Source organism: Crotalus tigris, unplaced genomic scaffold, assembly GCF_016545835.1.
Source record: "Crotalus tigris isolate CLP2741 ecotype Arizona unplaced genomic scaffold, ASM1654583v1 scf7180000018670.1062102, whole genome shotgun sequence".
NCBI classification, from domain to species: Eukaryota; Metazoa; Chordata; class Lepidosauria; order Squamata; family Viperidae; genus Crotalus; species Crotalus tigris.
In genome coordinates, this window is record NW_024097136.1 from 497,880 (window position 1) to 518,778 (window position 20,899).

Here is a 20,899-nt window from a genome sequence, read left to right on the forward strand (position 1 = left end):
CAATGTCCATCCTCCCCTTCTGTGTCATCCCTTTCCGAGGACTCCTATCTTGACCAACCAGGCGCAACACAGGAGGTCCAAATGTCCGAAGACGAGGACAGACCACCTGAGGTGCCCTCATTCAATGGTCTCTTTAACCCTTCTCTTTTTGTCACCTTACTGCGTAAGGCCTAATCCACGGCTCATCTCGGACAGGGAACTCCAACAGAGCCCGCCCTCCCTGACGCAGAGGCCGATCCCAGGTTCACTGAAAAGGTAACTACACAACACCGTATTCCTTGTCCAGTCCTGTTTCTTAACGCGATCCGGAAGCGATGAATCTCACCAGCTACTCTACCTCTTCCGGGGAATACCGACAAGAGGTTGTACAGCGTGGCCAAGGAACTAGAGGAAGCTTTGGAGGTACCCACGGTGGACGAGCCCTTAGGGCCCCTCGTATCGGCCACTGCCATATCAGGAGACTTCTCCGTGGCCCTTAAGGCCGGGACCACAAGTGCGAGTCCACCTACCGGAGAACTCATCAGGCAGCAGCTTGGGCTACGAGAGCCGCTACCTCCGCTTCTTTTTTCAGCAGAGCCACACTCTGTTGGCTCCACCAATTACAAAGCCGAGTGCCAGCAGAGGACATCCGTACCCATCAGGAACTCAGCAAAATGGTAGCAGCCACCGAATATGCGTCAGATGCAACACTCCAGGCAGCCAGATTCTCGGCCAGAGCCATAGCATCAAATATCATGGGCAGACGGCTACTGTGGTTAAAACACTGGCAAGCCGATGCTAAATCCAAATGGAAACTAGCATCTGCCCCATATCAAGGGACCAAACTGTTTGGCGAGGCACTAACGCCTTACCTAACAGAGAATAAGGACAAACGCAAGGTCCTTCTCAAAAGACAGGAGAGGCGCCCAGGTCACTATGGAAGGAAGCAGTCCTTTGGTTCAGAAACCAGATTTATCTACTCACAGTCTTCGCAGTCCTTTCAGGCCAGACAAGATAGGCAGGAAAGACAACCAGACAGACAAAACCCAAGATCTAGGCAACAAGCACAGGGAAAGCGGCCCTTTCGGGGGAATAACCGCCCCTTCCGCCGCTCCAGATGACTCCATCAGCCCTTCCCATAGGGGGCAGACTGGCCCAGTTTGCCCACCAGTGGGAAGAAACCACCACAGACGTATGGGTCAGAAACACCATACGTCACGGGCTCTTCCTAGAATTACTCTCCAACCCCCCCCAAACCGCTTCCTCCCCTGCCCTTGTCCCTGAAACCAAAAAAAGAAAAAGCTCATGAACGAGGCCGTTCAACATCTTCTGAGTATCCGAGCCATAGAACCGGTGCCTCTGGACCAGAGAGGTCAGGGATTTTACTCCATACTGTTTGTTGTTCCCAAACCATCAGGGGGATGGAGGGCTATTCTAGATCTCAAGAGTCTAAATTTCCATCTGGCGTATCGCAAATTCAAGATGCAAACACTACGCTCCATACTAGGAAGCGTAAGGAAAGGAGACCTCCTGACATCTGTCGATCTCACGGAGGCGTATCTACATATTTCCATCTCTCTGGCCCACCGCCGGTTCTTACGGTTCGCATACAGGGGACGCCACTTCCAATACAGGGCGCTCCCATTTGGCCTATCCTCGGCTCCCAGGGTGTTCACCAAGATTCTAGCGGTCCTGGCAGCTCATCTAAGGACAATACCGGTCAGAGTCCAGTGCTACCTGGACGACATATTAATCCAGTCGTCATCCAACCGCTCCGCCCAGGCGGATCTCAAATTAGTAGTAGATCTGCTCCAGGAACACGGTTTCTTGGTGAATTTCCTCAAGAGCCACCTGGTCCCCTCAACGAGACTGCTTCACCTCGGGGCCATAATAGACACAGTAGAGTACAAGGTTTATCTCTCCCAGGAACGCCAAAACAGCATAAGGGAGACAATAACCCAGCTGCGCCAATGGCAGTCAGCAACACTGGTCAGCCTCTCCCAACTGTTAGGGAAAATGATATCGACCATAGCAATCGGTCCATGGGCCAGGCTTCACTTGCGGGAACTGCAGTGGTTCATGCTTCCGTCCCAGAGGCAGGAACTCAGTGCATCTCAGAAAAGGGTAGAACTGCCACAAGGGGTACGACGTTCCCTCACGTGGTGGCTATCACCAGCCTTACTCAGAGGCTCCCACTTCAGGGAGCCGGACAGACTAGTACTCACAATTGACGCAAGCCTGTTCGGTTGGGGAGCACACCTCGGGATCAAGTGGACACAGGGCCGCTGGTCACAGTGGAACTCCGACACAACATAAACTGGCTCGAACTCCGAGCTATCCATCTGGCTCTACGACACTTCCACAGCGTACTAAAACGCCAACACGTACTAGTCCTTACAGACAACGTGACAGCGAAAGCCCACATAAATTGACAGGGGGGCACTCACTATGGTCCGAGGCCCGCCTACTGGGGACTTGGGCAGAACAAAACTTGGCCTCAATCAAGGCCAATCACATATCAGGGGAAGCAAACACACAGGCAGATCTATTGAGCAGAACAACAGTGGATCACTCGGAATGGCGCCTGCACCCGAGAATCTTCAAGGAGATCTGCCATCGCTTCAGTCCTCAAGTAGACCTATTCGCATCCCAATCCAATGCCCAGCTGATTCGCTTCTTCTCCCGATTTCCATCCGCGGGAGTGGAGCAGACGCATTGCGGAGCCCATGGCCAAAGGGCCTGCTATACGCCTTTCCCCCACTGCCTCTCCTCCCGGCCGTAATATGCAAACTACTCCGGGAACGAGCAGAGATAATTCTGGTGGCCCCATACTGGCCAAGGAGACCTTGGTTCACAGACTTGAGAAGTCTCTCCCGCACGGATCCCTGGCGGATCCCCCCGGAGAGGATTTCACTCAGCCAGGGGGTGATTTCCCACCCAGAGCCACAATGGCTACAACTAGCCGCCTGGCACTTGAGCGGTCGATCCTAGCAAAGGGACTCTGTTCCCAGGGAGTGATCAGGGTCATCCAGGCCTCCAGACGCCCTTCCGCAAACCGTATTTATGAGGCCACGTGGAAAAACTTCCAATCATGGTGCTCCGAACGGAGCCTGACCTTCAGAGAACTCACGATTCCCAACATTTTAGAATTCCTACTAAGCGGCCTGGAGAGAGGCTTAGCGCCAAACACACTGCGCAGACAGGTTGCCGCCCTCTCAACAATACTGTCAAGGAACTCGGGGGAACCCCTGGGTCAACATCCCCTACTTTGCTCCTTCCTCAAAGGGGCTGCGAACATTAGGCCACTCACCGTACACAGGTATCCCTCATGGGACCTACCACGGGTATTGCAAGCTCTCACCAGAGCACTGTTAGAACCACTAAAGACGTGACATCCGCTACCTAACCCACAAGGTAGCATTCTTGGTAGCAATTACGTCGGCTCGTCGTATCTCCGAGCTAGCCTCACTCTCAACAAGGAAGGACCTGTGTTGCTTCCACAGGGACAGGGTGGTTCTACGGCTAGACCCTTCATTCATCCCAAAAGTCAATTCCTATTTCACAGGTCGCAGGAAATAGTCCTACTGGACTTTTGCTCAAATCCAACACACGCCCTGGAACGACAATGGCATACATTAGACGTCCGCAGGGCCCTAAGGTACTACATCGCGCGGACAGCGGAATTCCGCTGTTTGGAGGCTCTCTTTATATCCTTTCATGCCTCCTCTAGGGGTCGGAAGGTCTCCTCTTCCACTGTGGGTAGGTGGATCAGGGCATGCATCGCTGGAGCATACCAGGTGGAGGCCTTGCTGGTCCCCAGACACGTCACGGTGCACTCCACAAGGAGTGCGGCCACTTCGGCAGCATGGTCCACGCAAGCCCCAATTGAAGAAGTGTGCAGAGCAGCCACATGGGCATCACCTTCCCCTTTCATTCGTCACTATAAAATCGACAAATATTTCTCTGCAGATGCCTCCTTCAGCAGGAGGGTTCTCCAGCAGGTTTTAAACCAAAGTTCCACACAGGACCAGTCAATTTCCCACCCTGAGGGACAGTAGGCTTTGGTATGTCCCACTGGTGGATTATCCATCTCCAGTGCTGGAGAAGGGGCGTTGTCTTACCTGAACGCGTTTTCTCAGCACGGGGATGGATAATCCACACCCACCCTTATAGACCATGAGGGCTTAGGGTCAGATAGTTTGAGCCAAAACATCTTGCTGTCAATCATTGGCTTCGCTCGTGTCAAGACTGGGGATCTCGTGGTCCAGGACGGGTGTGGCAACTTTGGCTGACTGATCTGATTGGGCAGGAATACAGTCTCAACCCACTGGTGGATTATCCATCTCCGTGATGAGAAAAGGCGTTCAAGTAAGACAACGCCCCTTTCCAGTTGAGTCTTTAAGCTGCCTAACCTCCTGCCCCAAACTAGTTTTGATTCTTAGAGTTTCAATATGTATATTCAAATACCAACTTTAAAAAACTTGATAGCCTTATGCATTATAAGCCTATGTATATGCATAAAATTTGAATGAATCTTGGTTAAATGACACTGATTTTAACCGATCCTGGATTTGTCCCAAGCAAAGCAAAGCAAAGTGAATCTAGATTATTGATTGAAGCTTAATACAGGTAGTCCTTGGTTAATGACTGCCCTGTGTAGCAGCCATTCAGACTTACAAAAGTGCTCAAAAGTAGCTGTACAACCAATCCTTGAAGTTATGACCTTTGCAGCATCCCCGTGATCACGTAATCATTTGCAAGCTTCATAGCTTACTTCCAACAAGCAAAGTCAATGGAGAAAGTAGCAGTAAAATTGAAGTCATGGTCATACGATGTTGCACTTAATGTTCACAGGTGATGCACTTAATGATCACAGTGGAACTGATACTGTAAGCTTGTCATGATCATGTGATGTTTCACTTAATGATTGCCATGCATGGTGATAGAATAACTCAATTGAGGTTATTAAGTGAGAACTACCAGTAAGCGATTTGGTGTGGAATCTCCAATAAATGCCATGAAAAATATTTCACCATAATGTGCTAAAGCACTTGATATATTGGCAGTAATTTTAATAGTATGTGGGGAGTGTGAGTGAAAGAGACAGATCAGATATAAGTTTCTGTTCATGGACATCGCTTTGCTTTTTGGGAGGGGAGGGATAATGGTTTTGTATACCTACTTTTAAAAAATGTTTGTTCCTCTCTGATAGATCCAAACTTCAAAGACCAAACCAGCCAACAAAGTGATGCCTCTCAGCTACCAGTAAATGTGTTGCAACCTCAGATGAATGTAATGACACCAATAAATACACAGCATCAGCCAATGAGTATTTTCCCGTATACAATGGGTGTTCCTACTCCTATTATGAACATTCAACACAATCCATTTAATCTTCCACCAGTGCCCATGCATCTTCATTCAGGACTGCCTCTTGTCCAGGTAGCAGCTTCATCCAGTGTGACTCAGGGACCACCTCCACCGCCACCACCACCTCCTCCATCTCAACAAGTTAAATTCATTGCTTCCCAACTTGATGGACAGCAGTTGCAGGTACCTATTTTAGTTGTTTAAAAACCTCCAAACTGTTAATACGTGTAGAAGTAGGTACCTTGTTTTTAACGCCAAATATTTGTATGTATATACGGTGATTATATTAGGAATAGCCAAGTTTATTCATTTGGAAGCTCATTGAAAAATATTTGCTTGTATTCTAAGATACTTGAGCTCTGGATAAACATACATATGTATATATGCTGATTTGTTTGCATATACATATGGGCATCAATTTCTGGAGATGTATTTTAATAAGCAATTATTTTTAGTATATCTTCCTATTGTGGAGCCAAGACGGTGTTTCTGAGCCTGAAGTTAAAACCTATGGATCCATATAATGTCAAATACATGATTCACAGGACTACATCAGATACATGGCTCCTCCAAGATAAATTCATTTCATTCCTAGCTAACCAAGCACCAAGTATTATTGAAGGCCATAAATTGCTTCTTTAATATGTAGATGAACACACAATATGAAAAGTTTTCAGGCTCGTACTCTGTATTCTTCATTCTTCCTGAGAAGAACAAAGATAGTTGTGCCATCTTTGATCTGGAGCAGGTGAACATTTAAGAATTGAAAGTTCCAGATGGAAACCCTGAAATCCATTGTGGAACATATCCAGAAAAAGGATGTTAGGCTCACTAAACTTAGAGGAGTTAATCTTTGGGCCACACTTTTTGCATTTCAGTTCACCCAACAAGCAAAGTTCTTGAGATTCAAATGTAAAGGTGCTGATTGCCAATATATTCCATTTGGCCTGTCTCTTGCACCCATGGTACGTACAAATATGATGGTAATCACCATAGCCCCTTGCTGGTCCTTGAGTATATATATTATCCCTATATGTTGATCCAATTCAACATATGGAGGAAGGATGTCTGAATCGTGGTGCATATCCCTGACAATTTGGAGTTTCTGTTCAATAAAGACCTCCTGTAGGGTACAACTTACAAGTCCTGTTTATAGGTCGGAACATAAAGGCCTGTTCTATCTGTCAAAGAAGAGGAAACAAGCAACTAATCACATAAATTCTACAGATTACCGAATCTGATCTCTTGACTTGCTATCTTCCAAGGCTAGATGATCACCTAGATCAGTGGTTCTCAACCTTTCTAATGCCGTGACCCCGTAATACAGTTCCCCATGTTGTGGTGACCCCTCAAGTGGGTGTGGCCACCAATAAGAGGGAGTAGGACAGCTAGGGAAAAGGGAAAAAAATGGCGGACAGCATGGTTTGGCGACCCCCATGAAATGGTCGTTTGACCCCAAATGGGGTCCCGACCCACAGGTTGAGAACCACTGACCTAGATAATTTTAATACTATAACCAGAATTCTAGTTACAGCCTCTGCAGTGAATGTTCCTCTCCTTTCTGAAGCTAATAGCCCAAAGAGCCTATAGATGAGAGATGATTCTATCAAAAGTGATAGGAGTGGTGACTTTTGAAAGTCCTTACCAGAAATAAGAACCCTTGAACACCAGGTTTACTGTAAAGCCAACCTCAGATACATTGTTTGGCCAGTTTGCTCAGGGATCTTGAGCAGAAGAAGCTGCAGCATAAACTTTGTTGAGTTGAAGCAGCATGACTAGCTTTGAGCAACTTTCAAGCTCTTCCAAAAAAAAGTATTATTCCTCTAACAGGCAGTGTAACAAACATTGGCACTTACATTGCCTATTAGGCAGACATGTCAAACTCACGACATCATGTGACATCGTGCAACATATCGGAGCTTTTTCTCCATTGCCGGCAATGGGGTGGGCGCGGTTTCCTGATGATGCGTCTGGCCCGCGGGCCGGCAGTTTGACACTCCTGCTATTAGGCAACTGACAAAGGAAGCAACTAGTCTATCTCCGGACTGAAGAAAATCTGTAGGAAACCTTCAGTATAGTGGCAAATGTGGTTCAGTGATGAATATCTGAACTCAAATGAATGGAGCTTTAATTTCAGTATATTCAATCAAATCATTTTGATCTTAAGGAGGCTAGATTAACCTCTGAATTGCAAGGTACTTCCTCTCATGTTTTCCAACACGAGCAAAATATTCAGTACTGGTTAGCCCAAAGACTGGGTTTTATTCTTTCCCATATTTACTAATTCCCAGACTCCTATGACTAGTGAGAGAATTGGCCTTAATGATAAGTTTTCTTGAATTAAAACAATAAGCAAGGCAACATTAAACCAGGTCATACTGGCCACATAGAATTTTTGTACTGAACATGTGCACCCAAGCAGTAAATAAATAAACTACTTTTTTGAGATAACCTGGCCATTATATTTGCAGAATAATTTCTCAAGAAGTTGCTAAAATGGATTAACATTTTTACATTTAATTCTTGTACATTAAAAGACAATACTATCTTGTCACCTTTCAACAATTATTAAGTCTTGACCTGGAGGCACAATAAGGAAAAATATCCATTCACCTGTTGTCTCCTCTTCTGTTATGAGAGTTTGAGAGTTGTGGTCGGGGAATAGGGAGAGTCCCGGTGCAGGGTGGATTTCATCCAGATTGTTCTATTTTCTTTTCAAGAATGGAAATGGAAAGGAGATATACCAGGCTGGGTGTTGTATGTGATTTTGTTATTGTTCTTATAATCGATGTGTTAAAATCCCAACTTGCCTTCAGGAATTCAAGGCAGTGTGGCATGCATCTGTTTTATCTGCATAGCAGTAAACCTGAGAGGTAGATTGGGCTAAGGCATGTGATTGACCCAAAACCATATAGAAACTGCTGTGACTGGTTCTCTACAGCAGGACTTTTCAACTGGTGGTACACGTACCACCGTTGGTAATTTAGCACCTGGCAGGTGGTACACGACCCCTAGTCAAGTGTAGTGGGGGAGTGAACCAGCTAAAGTGGTGCTGCACAGACTAGAGGAGATCAGCAGGAGCTGCAGAGCTTGGCAGAAGCGCCAGGATCAGTGCACATGGCCACATGGTAATGGAGCTTCCGGCACACCTGGAAGAGAAGAGGAGGAGGGTGTTCTATCCCAGCCTATGTGAGTCCTTGTTAATTCACAAGGACAAACCCCTCTTTTAACAAGTAGGCTGGAAATGCAGGGAAAACAAACCCCTTTTATTAGTTAGGTACAGACCTGCAAAATATCCCAAAAGCAAAGGCAAACAAAACACGATGTAAACGGAGAATTGTCCAAGGCCAACAAAACACGATTCAAATGGAGAAGTGTTCACAAACAAGGCAAACAAAACAGGATTCCATGAAACTTGAGTCCTTTGCATACAGTTGCCTTCAGCAATCAGCACCGCCCATACCTTCCCTTTTTATTATGCAGCCCTAAGGCGTGGCTCCTCAATGCCTTCTCCTCCTCCCTTGGAGTTGCCCCATTGCTTCCCTGTGTTCTGCTCTTGTTGCCAATCTGTGTTTGTGAGCATCTCTAATGTGTTCCAGCTGTGAATCCTCAGAGTCTGATTCAGCTTCCCCACACAGCTGAGTCTTAGCCTGAGCACGACTGGAAGGGCCAGGCTCTTCATCAGATTGTAAATCCTGGAGCTCATCAGAGCCTTCCTCTGACTCTGATGGCTCTCCAGGCCCCTCCTCCTCCTCCTCTGATTACCCAGACTCAGCTGCCGGGTCTAGTGGCTGGCAAGTACTCACCACACAGGGCGGAGAGAAGAGAAGTATAAAAGGGGCAGGTTTGGGCAGGAGAGGGAGAGAAAGAGCAAGAAGAGAAGAGGCTTTTCTTACCAAAGCAGTGAGGAGAGACAGAGCAAGCAGCATGTTTTCGGGGAAGGGCGCGTGAGCGAGCGGCCTGTTTAGCAAGCGGCCTGTTTTCAGGCAAAGGGCATGTGAGCGAGCGGCCGGTTTAGCGAGCGGCCTGTTTTCGGGCAGGCACGTGAGCAAGCGGCCTGTTTAGTGAGCGGCATGTTTTCAGGAAGGGCACGTGAGCTAGCGAGTGGCATATTTTCAGAAGGGCGAGTGAGCGGGTGTTTTTGGAAGGGCGAGCAAGCAAGTTAGCTGGGCAGGAGCCCCAGGATCAGCGTATGCTTCTGCAGGGCTATGGGGGCTTGGCAGAAGCCCCAGGATCAGTGCATGCAGCTACAGCTGATAGGCGCTTCTGCTCAGCCCCCAAGAAGCGCCGATCAGCTGGAGCCCAGCACTGATCCTGACGTTTCTGCTGAGCCCTGAAGAAGCGCCGATCAGCTTGAGCAGTCGCTGATCGTGGCGCTTCTGCTGAGCCCCCCAGAAGCACCAGTCAGCTGGAGCCCAGCTTTCTGGGAGAAGTGTATGAGAGAGACGGACGAAAGGCTTTCTGGGAGAATGTGTGAGACAGATGGAGGAAAAGCTTTCTGGGAGAATGTGTGTGAGAGAGACAGAAGAAAGGCTTTCTGGGAGAATGTTTGTGAGAGAGAGGGGGGCTTTTGCGAGCGAAGGGTGAAGGAAAAAAGTGAGGGGGAGAAGGGAAAAATAAAAGGCATTGACTTCCAACTCAGCCCAGCCTTCTTCAAGGAGGCCTCTGGCTGCGCTTACCTTCTCGAGGCTGCTGCTGCTGCTTGGCTCGCTCTCCTTGGCCAGGTTGCTCATGGTGTGTGTGGGAGGGCAAAATGTGTGGGTCAGAAGGTCTCCATGCGAGGAGACAAAGCCTCCTGAGCGATAGGATGGAGACCACCAGGAGAGTCAGGAAGAGGGGACAAGGGGATGGCAAAAGGGCAGCAGGGCTGGTCACGGCAAAGTGCTATGGCAGGACTTCCCTCAGACCCTGCCTCCCTCTTCCTTCCTTCTCCCTCTTCATTTTCCTTTCCTTTTTCTTCCCCTCTTTCCTTCTTTTCCTTCCTTGCTCTCTTCCCCTCTTTCCTTCTTTTTTCTTTGTCTTTCTTCTTTCCCTTTCTCCTTTCCTGTCCCTTCTTGGATGCTCAAATACAAAAGAGGAAATATTTCTCGATGCCTCCCTGCCTTGTGATGAAATGCACTTTTGCTAGTAGTTTGTGTCCACTTTAAAGATTGAGAACAAACCAGGCTCATATTTATCCCGTGGTTGCATTTAATGGGGGCATACACAGATAACATTACAGCAAAACTGTCAAAATGGTGGCTGTGATAGTTGATCAGAGCTCCTCCTTTTTTTTATGTGCAACAGCTTTAGCGTTTAGGAACAGAGGTAGCTTAGTTGCTTTTCTATTAATACATAATCCTTAAAAGGGCTCTCTTGTAGACCCTGCCTCGGTCTAATTCAGACTGGAAATAAAGCAAATGAAAATATTTTTCCCCACTCTGCTTTGTCCTGTTTTCCCCACTGGAAATGGCTGTTAGAAACACACAAGGAGGGGATACTTTCTGAAGAGCTCACAATTCAAGAATATCAATGTTAACTTGGATTGACAACAAAGTTCTGTCTGTGACAAAACAGCACACAAAATTGCTTTCTCCTTCAAACGGGGCATTTCCAGCCAATTTGCCTCCTTCCTTCCTTCCTTCCTTCCTTCCTTCCTTCCTTCCTTCCTTCCTTCCTTCCTTCCTTCCTTCCTTCCTTCCTCTCCTTTTTTTTTTTTTAAACTGTCAAAGGCTCCGGACAGAGGTGCAACAGGCAGATAGCGGTGGGCATAGGCTTCACATTTTGACCACTCCCCCGTCGTTGCCTCTGTGTGGTTCTCAGCTCACTTCTCCCAGACCTGCACACATGTTTGTGTGGGGGGGGCGCGAGCAAAGGTCTCACCCCTTGCAGCCCCGCACCTTCAACAGAGACCTGTGATGACAGGCTGCAAATTAATGAAAGCTTGTTTTTTGGAGTACTTGTTTTTTGGAGTACTTGTTTCTTTTTCTCAACATCCTGCCGACACATTGCACCCTGCCCCCCTCAGTTCCCGCCCCCAGCTCTGTGAAAGGCTGCAAGAAGTTCCCATCACAACTTCTCTTATCTCTCCCATTCTTTTCCTCCCCAATGTCACAGCATGGGCTGCAAGGAGTGAGACCCCCCCTCACGCGCATGCACACACACACACACACACACACACACGTGCAGGGTCTGGAGGAGGTGAGCTGAGCTGAGAGCCATGCAAAGGCAACGATGGGGGGAAGGGTCAGAATGGGAAATCTCCTGCCTGGAACCTCGGGCAGCTAAAATAAATAAACCTGAGAAGTGCTCAAAAGGCAGTCCCCTCCCTCCCTTCCTTCCTTCCTTCCTTCCTTCCTTCCTTCCTTCCTTCCTTCCTTCCTTCCTTCCTTCCTTCCTTCCTTCCTTCCTTCTGTTTCCTTCCTCCGCAGTCAGGAAGGGATGATGGAGGGGGAGAGATTGCCAGCGCTGCCGGTGGCTATGCTGCCACCCGCCGTAGCTATCCTACGCAGGTGGGGCGATCTCAGTGAAAGGGAAGCCTGGTGGCTGTGAGGCTAGGTCAGCAAGCGGGCGTGGCGCTGATCTACTGGTGGCCATCAAAGCCAGAATGCGCTCGACCTTACATCCAGAGGGAGCCCTGAAGCCAGCAAGGCCCCCCCCCACCATCTCTGCCCCACCCCCTGAGAGTGCACAGAAAAGGCGGCAAGCACCCGAGCACTGGTATCCTGGGGGAAAGGGAAGCGCTTCTCTTGTCTTTTTTCTTTCTTAGTGGTCAGCAGGGACGGTCAGCAGGGAAGCCGGGCACTCGCCGCCTCCTCTTCACACGCTCAAGGGGCAGGGCGGGGGCAGTCCCTCGCTGGCCCTTTCCCACCATAACCTCCTTTTATAGCCTCTCCTTTCTCACCCCTTCCTCCTCCTTTTCTCTTCAGGGCACCTCCAGTTTCCGAAAGCGCCGGTCAGGTGGAGCCCAGTTGCTAATCCTTGGGCTTCTGCCGAGCCCCGACAGACCCGCAGCTCCAGCTTTCTGTCCTTTGGGCTTGTGTGGCAGCTCATTCCTCTCTGCCCTGTTACCACTTCTCTAGGACAGTCACGTACCACCTGCCAGGTGCCAAAGTACTACTGGTGGTATGCGTACCACCGGTTGAAATGCTTTGCTCTACAGCAACCCACTACGGCAGGTCTGGGCAACTATGGCCCCTTGACAACCTGTGGACTTCCACTCCCAGAATTCCTGAGCTAGCAGGCTGACTCAGGAATTCTGGGAGTGGAAGTCCACAGGTTGTCAAGGGGCCATAGTTGCCCAGACCTACACTACAACTTATTTCTGCTTGCCAGCGCTTACTGTGCCACATCATAAACACTTTTGGGAGGGGGACTATCTAAGCCATCTTGGGAAAGGGGTCTAAATGTTTGCCATAATGCTGATGTGTCAAGGATTCTAAGACAGTAAAACCAAAAAAATAACATTCTTCCAACTTCGTTAACTGATCTGGGTATAAAACCATGTTCATGAAATTTGCTGCTTATTACATTGCCTTGTTGTGATGTTTTATGAGCTGTTCAACTAGCTGCCATTACATCAAGAATCAGCCTCATCATTGGATTTCTTCTTTCTTTATAACTGTCCATAATAGTGCTCATACATAACTGATTTTCTCTCTAAACAAGGCCATTACTTATTAAGCCACCATTAAAAATTTCTGAAATGATTGGAATAAGAAAAATGGGGAAATAATATAAAAAGGATCCTCTACTATTTACAACTTGCTGAGCATCACCCTTCTTGAAACACATTGTGAGCTCTTTCAACTTGAATAATATAAGGGGTTTTCCCCTACCCATTAATTGTATATTCTGCAAGTTGTATACATATTGGAGATAGTGGCATCTCCTTAATTCATTTGCAGTTTAGAATTCTGTGCAATGGTACTGCATATAACTAGTTGGACGCTAAATTCTCTTAACTTTTTAAAACAGGCTGCTCCAACTACTTCCCATGTTGTTAACAGCATGAATACAACACACTTGTCTGCTCTGGTAACTGTGGAATCTATTCAAGGACCGAGTTCGGGTAACACAGCATCAACAAATAATATCAAATCCTCAAATGCGGCTGTAAAATTGATGGAGAAAAAAATAAATGTGACAGTGGAAGCCAGCGCAGATAGTTCCAAAAAAGACCAGGCAAGTTCAAAGCAAAAAGTAACATGAATAATTTTGAATAATTAAAAATAGGGATAAATTGCCTTGAAAATAATGTTTGCATCGGTCATCTTTATAATCTGTTATTTTTTTCATTGAATGTAAGAATTTTACAGTTTGTATCCTGATACAAAACATACATATCAGATCTACTTTGATACTATGTTCTCAAGCCACTCTTCTACCTATATTAGCTGTTTGTTTTTTGTTTTGTTTTTTTAAAAAGAGGAAAAGATGGAGGTACTGTAAAAGAAGTTTTACTAAAATGTTGGAACCAGTACCTGTGCAGGCAATAGCATGTTAACCTTCTTTAGACAAAGAAATATTTTGTTCCAGTCAGTTATTGAATAATCTTTAGCCACTTATGGCTAGAGGTGACATGAACAATCTAATATTCATAATAAATTTCCCCACCGAGTAACATATTTTTGTTGATTGTCATATATCTCTTCTAATATTAATGTTATATTTTAGAAAGTACAAGGGCATGTGTGCTTTGTAGTCAGGGATTACGCTGTGGAGATTAGCATTTATGGTATTTGAAGTTGGTATTAATCACTTTAAAAATGTTGATGTGTATATGCGCTCTTTTCCTAAATAATTTTTTCTAGAAATTATTAATTCAAGAAAAAGCTGCACAAGAAGTAAAACTTGCTATCAAGCCTTTCTATCAAAATAAAGATATTTCTAAAGAAGAGTATAAAGAGATAGTTAGAAAAGCAGTAGATAAGGTAAGTAACATGGATAATATTCACCAATGATTAGCAGTCTGGTTTTATTAATACTTTGGACATAGATAATAGCTTCAGCTCTTTAATATAGCTAAAGTTGTTACAGACATTTAGTACAACAGATGTTGTTTCTCACATATAAACACCATTACACTGATCATGTTCTTCATTTTGGGGCTGAATAATTAATTAGAGCATAGTAAAATAAGAAAGTGTGGTACAAAATAAGGTGTGAAGGCAAAATTGTATCCTTGTGAATTATCCTTGTTTTTACCTCATCCGTGCACTGTTTCGTACATAATTTTTTTGTTCTTAAACTTTTGTCTCTTATTATCTCCATCGAACCACTATTTTCCTGGTCTTCCCTTTCTCTCATTCTCTCTTCTTTCATGTGCTTGTTTATTTTTTTTTTAAATTTGATCCTCCTATATAACCAAATTGATTCAACATTGCTTTTCATTATTCTTCAAAGTTTTCATTCACATTTATATTGTTCACCTTATTTATCAGCCATTCTTGAGTCTGTTCACTTGCCTTACCACCCAGTCCTCTTGAACCCAGTCCCAAACACATTGCTCCAATTCTAACATGCTCATTTTTCATTTCCATGTAACAAATGAGCAGAATTTTGTTCTTATGCACAGCCCTTTTCTCTGCTTTCAACAGACATTTATTTCTGCTAATAAGTCACCTAGTACCTACTAACTTTCTGCCACATATGCATTTCTTAACATTTGTCCCAATATTTCCCCACCTGTAGTAAACATTCTACTAAAGTGCACAACATAATCTATAGTAGTGGCCAAAATTGTGGAAACTTTTTGGGAAATTTGAGGTTTGATGGCTGATAACACTCCTTTTTTTGGAGTAGTACCATAAAATTATATATCAATGGAAAGATAATTTAATCAGGAATATAATGCAACAAAGTTTGTTCAGTTATCTGAATTCTATGAAAACGCTCTAGCCAAATAACCAAAAAAAGGAAGCACAACTTGCTTAGGTTGATATCAGGTAGCTTTCCTTCATCTGATTGTAGCCAGTGAGCATGAGTATTTAGAGAGCCAATTAGCTGTCATCTTGTTTTGGCAATGAGCCAATCAGATTACAGTAGGATTCAGTTATTGATATGTATTGAAGCTGAGAGGAGGACATTTGTCAGTGTGTTATGTGATCGCTATCAAGTTAGTTGGGGTTTTTTTGTGTTCTTTCATTTAGTGATCTTGTAAAACGTAATAAAATTAAAGTAATGATGCAAAGAGTTGACTAGTCACCCAGAAAGCAATGTAAAATAGTATTATTAAGTGAACAAGGCTACAGTCATAAAGAAATTAGAAGAAAAATTGGTGGAAACTTAGCCAAAGGTAGCATTTCTAAGTTTTTGAAGAGGTATAAAGAGACTAAGTCACTACAAAACCACATTGGTAAAGGCAGGAAAAGGTGCACAACAGCAAGTGATGATAGAAGAATTAAGAGACTGTGCCTACGTGACAGAAGAAAATCATCTGGGTGTATACAAGATGAAATGGTGCAATGCAATGTGAAGTTGAGTGCAAGGACTATTCGGCGCAGACTGCAGGAATTTGGCCTAAAATCTAGAATTCCACGAAAAAAGCCTCTTTTATCTCTCCAACAAAGGTTGAAAAGACTAAGCTGGGCTAAAACCCATGTTACCTGGACAGAGGAACAATGGGACAGTGTTATTTGGAGTGATGAGACCAAAACCTCGTATTTGCTAGTGATGGCATAAAATATATAAGGAGAAGAATCGAAGAAGATTTGCATCCTGATTGCATTACATGTACCGTGAAACATCCAGTTAGTGTTATGATCTGGGGTTGTATGACATCAAAATCTGTGGGCAGAATTTGTGTGATTAATGGGAATATAAATGGCCAAAAATACATTAATGAAATACTTGAGCCCAAACTGAAGCCTTCCGCACATGATCTTTTCCAAGACAATGAAGCATTTATATTTCAACAGGATTCAGCTCCATGTCATGTTGCTGCTGTGTGCAAAAAGTGGTTTCAAGATAATCATATTCTACTGCCGGAATGGCCTGGGAGTAGCCCAGACCTTAACTCAATTGAAAATCTATGGAGCCGACTAAAGAAACTTGTTAGTCAGAAGTAACCCAGCAATAAAACCCAGTTAATAGAAGCAATCATTCAATCTTGGTTTCACATTATAACAGCTGCAGAACTAAAGGACTTGGTTCACTCCATGGGAAGACGTTGTAAGGCCGTAATTCATGCTAAAGATTACCCAACTAACTGACGTGATAATTTTTGTATATCTCGTTTTTTCTATGGTGATAATTTTTGTATATCTCATTTTTTCTGTGTTTCATTTTTCTTCTTTATAACTGCTATTCTAATAGCAATCCTTCATAAAAGTTATTGCATTACATTCTTGATTAAATTATCTTTCCATTGATATGTAATTTTTTTTATTAAAAGTTTTAAAGATTTTATACAATATATATCCCAAATCCCTCCCACCCCTCCCCCACTTCCCAGAGCTGATTATAGGGTTACAAATAAGCAATCATAATCTAACTAACATTACCCAACTATACAAACAATCAAATCCATAACATACTTTAACTCCTTTTCAAAATAAATATTAACAAATTAAATACAAAAATAATAATATAATTAAACCATAAAACTAAGACTAATATAAATTCTACCATATTAAACTATTAATAATAATCTAAAATTTACTCATAAGCTAGATAATACTTTTTAGTCTCATATTTATTCTGAATATAATCTATCCATCTTCTCCAAACCGAAATATATCTTTCTTATGAGTAGTCCTTCAAATAAGCGGAAATTTTTGCCATTGAGTATCCATTCTTCCATAGTAGGCAAAGAATCTTTCTTCCAATATTGCCCCACCAATAATCTTGCAGCTGTTATAAGATTCAACATCAAATTAATTTCTTTAACATCAAAATCTACAATAACACTTAACAAAAATAATTGTGGCGTAAACTTTATCTTTCTCTTAAAAATCTTTTGAATGTTCCACCAAATCTTAATCCAAAAAGCTTTTATATTTCTACAAGTCCACCAAATATGAAAATAAGTTGCATCTAAGCTTCCACATCTCCAACATTTGGGCTATAAATTAGGATACATACAAGACAGCTTTTGAGGATCCAAATGCCACCTATAAAACATTTTATAAAAATTTTCTCTTAAATTTTGAGCTTGGGTACATTTTACATTTCTAATCCAAATTGTCTCCCATGTGTCCAATAGAATCAGCTCTTGAATATTTTGTGCCCATTTTACATTGATATGTAATTTTATGGTACTAACTCCAAAACAAAGTGGTGTTATTAGCCACCAAACCTCAAATGTATACTTTTCTCAAAAGGTTTCCACAATTTTGGCCACTACTGTACTTGTTCTCATTTTTTACCATTTTGGGCAACTTGCAATAGTTTTCTCCATTTCTCTTACCAATCTTGGTTTTTGATACATTAATTATAAGAGCCATCTCATTTTATCATGCAGTCTAACACTAAAAATCTTTGGGTTTTTCAGTCAATAAAACATCATTTCTCTATAAAAAATACAGTATGCTTTTCTGTGCTTGATGAACACATTTCCAACATTCTTTGATTTAATTTGATTTGGAAGGCTGCCTGACAGAATGAATCTAGGCATCTTATATAGGTTAGAAAAAAGGAAAAAACAAAAGAGAAATGGACATGTCTGTCCAGACAAAACAATCCATTACCTTATAAAAAAAACCCACCAGGGGCTCAACAAATGATTTAACCCCATGTCTGGTAGCAAAGCCTCATCTTTAAAGACTTGCAGAACCCTTGTAAAATGAGAGCCATGGGAATCAGGGAAGGAGGAACCTTGTCCTCAGTGCTGAATAATTTATTCTCACACATTTTACTTTCTTGATATGCAGCTCCTATTCCATTTAACCTCCAACTATCAACTCCATTTTTGCTCAAAGCCTTCCATAATTAAACACAATTCGGTTTATTATAAAATTTAGCTAAATCAACAAATATATAATAGTGTCTTTCTCCATGGCTATCTCAGCGATGTAGAAAACAACAAAAATCTGTACATTTATCCTCTGCTCAGTTGAAAACCACACTGCATTACCAAAATTTGCTCATTGTCACTTTTCATAACATTTCAATCAGAATTCTGCCAAGATGTCAGGGCTGCCTCCGATCAATCCCTAGGAAAGAAAACCCTTGACTCCATAGATTCAGAGAAAAGGTAGTTTTACTAGGAAAGAACAAAAGTTAGGCAAGGTCTGAAGTAAAACATACACAATGAGACAAATTGAAACTAACCTCAGAATCTACCCCTTGGTAGCCAGGAAGTTCAATCATCGGCCAGGAAGTTGTTTGAGAACATCTCTGATCCATGTGCATTGCTCCTCCTTCATACATGCCTTTCCCAGGATGGGTGGCCTTGAAGATGTTAAACCAGGGGTTCCCAACCCCCAGTCTGTGAACTGGTACCAGGCCACGGCATGCTAGCAACCAGTCCACACAAACAAGCAAACCCCTGTCTGCGGGATGCAGGCAGCACACAAAACCATGCCCCCTCCAGTCTGCAGAAAAACCTCTCTCCTTGGAACCGGTCCGTGGTACCCAAAAGGTTGGGGACCTCTGTGTTAAACAACCCAAGCTGGTCATCCAAGCCTCCCCATCACTTCTCAGAAATTCCAGTTTCACTTCGTGCATGCTTCCCCTCCCAAATACCCATGCTTTCCCCCACACACAGACACCATTTCAATGGCATCTGGCAGCAAGCTTGAAGGAAAGTGAAGATGTCCACGTTGACATTTGCCCCCCCATAACAGAGGCGTTAGCCGTAAAACAAAAACAACAACATACACATAGGTAAAGCAATGTAAACCAAGTTAAACCACTAATCCATCGGGGGTTTGTCAGGGTATTTTCTGTGAAAGGTTTGGAGGAGTTTAGGTACCCAGACATTTTTATCATCTACCCACTCAGATTGCAAGGGAGTGAAATGCTTCCATGCAACTAGATATTGGACTTTCCCTTTATGTTTCCTAGAATCTAGAATATCCTTAACTTCAAAATACTGCTCTCCTTCGATTAAGATGAGCACTGGCGGGGCATCAGGTGCAGGACAAAGTGGAGAAACAGTTTCAGGTTTCAGTAATCTGCAGTAAAACACGGGTGAATACATTTAAGGTTCTTAGGCAATTCCAGTTGTACTGTAACTGGGTTAATTATTTTAACAATGGGGAATGGTCCAACATACTTAGGACACAGTTTCTTAGATTGTTGTGTTGACTGTAGATATTTTGTGAAAAGGTAAACTCTATCACAAACTTTTAAATATTTTGATTTCACACATTTTTTGCCAGCTTGTTTCTTATGTGCTTGACACGTGTCCTCCAGCGTTTTACTGGCTACTGGCCAAGTATTTTGGAGTTGTATTATTCACTCTCCCAAGGAAGATATGTGAGATTTTTCTTGAGGCAGCTCTGGCATAGCTACAAAATTCTGATCAGAGGATTTAAATGGGATAAACCCTGTGCTACTACCATGTTTTCCCAAAAACAAGACCCGGTCTTTTTTTTTTTTTTTTTGCCTCCAAGGGGCTCTTTTCCATGGTCTCACCTCGCCACCGCGGCACCAACAACCCTGCCCAGCCGGCCCACTTCTTCTGCAGACGAAGAAAATGTCTCTGCAGCTGAGAATGGAGGGCTTCTGCAAGCCGGGGGAATCTGGAGCTCCATTCTCAGCTGCAGAGGCATTTCCTGAAGGTCTCTGATGGCAAAATGCAAATCAGAGGACGCCGCAGAAGAAGTGGGCCGGCAAGGCGAGGCAGGTATTGATTCATGGGAGGCCTGGCTGCAATAGTAGGCAGATGCAGGGTGTGTGGGGTAGCTCCACCCCCTCACTCCTGCCCTAGCTTGATTTTTGGAGGTGCGCCTCACCCCAAAACTAGGGGTTATTTTGGGGGTAGGGCTTATATTAGGCCCACCCCCAAAAATCAAGCAAGGGCTTATTTTCGGGATAGGTCTTACTTTTGGGAAAACACAGTATGCGCTGAAATATTGTATGCCACCTTTGCAAATAGTAAAAGGTCAGCCCAATTGACTTGTTAATAATCAATGTAGCATCTGAGATACTGTTCCTGGGCCAAATTAGTCCTCTTACACACAGTGTTAGTTGGAGGATGATGGGAGGAACTTAAGCCCTGGGCGGTTCCTAACAGCTTCAAAAATTTCTGCCAAAACTGTGATGTGAACCGCACCCCCTCTTCTGAGATGATGCGTTGAGGAGCACCATGTGTTGCACAAAAAGCTTGGATAACATTTTTGTAGAGGGGATTTCAGAGCAAGGGACAAAATACATCTGTTTCAAAAAGACATCAGTAATAACCCAAATAACAGTGCTCCCTCAACTTTAGATAGTTCCACAATAAAGTTCATTGATCTTTTTTTTATAAGGATTTTATTAGTTTTTATCTTACATATATGTGTTAATTTTTCAACCAGCGTGCTGTCTGGATTCAAAAATGCTAATACATAATGAGCCGAGGTGGCGCAGCAGTTAGAGTGCAGTACTGCAGGCCACTTTAGCTGACTGTGTTCAGCAGGTAAGC

The 20,899-nt window shown here is 43.9% G+C and overlaps 1 protein-coding gene across 2 annotated transcripts in view; it reads left to right on the forward strand.

Annotated features, from left to right (window-relative positions):
* The window catches only part of SCAF11 (SR-related CTD associated factor 11), a 103,189-nt gene that overhangs the window by 65,188 nt on the left and 17,102 nt on the right, over nucleotides 1–20,899 (forward strand). For both annotated transcript variants that reach the window (XM_039355310.1, XM_039355311.1), the window contains exons 12-14: nucleotides 5,192–5,532; nucleotides 13,306–13,512; nucleotides 14,142–14,261. In XM_039355310.1, coding sequence (XP_039211244.1) covers nucleotides 5,192–5,532; nucleotides 13,306–13,512; nucleotides 14,142–14,261 — 668 coding nt within the window. The remainder of the gene's footprint in view (nucleotides 1–5,191; nucleotides 5,533–13,305; nucleotides 13,513–14,141; nucleotides 14,262–20,899) is intronic.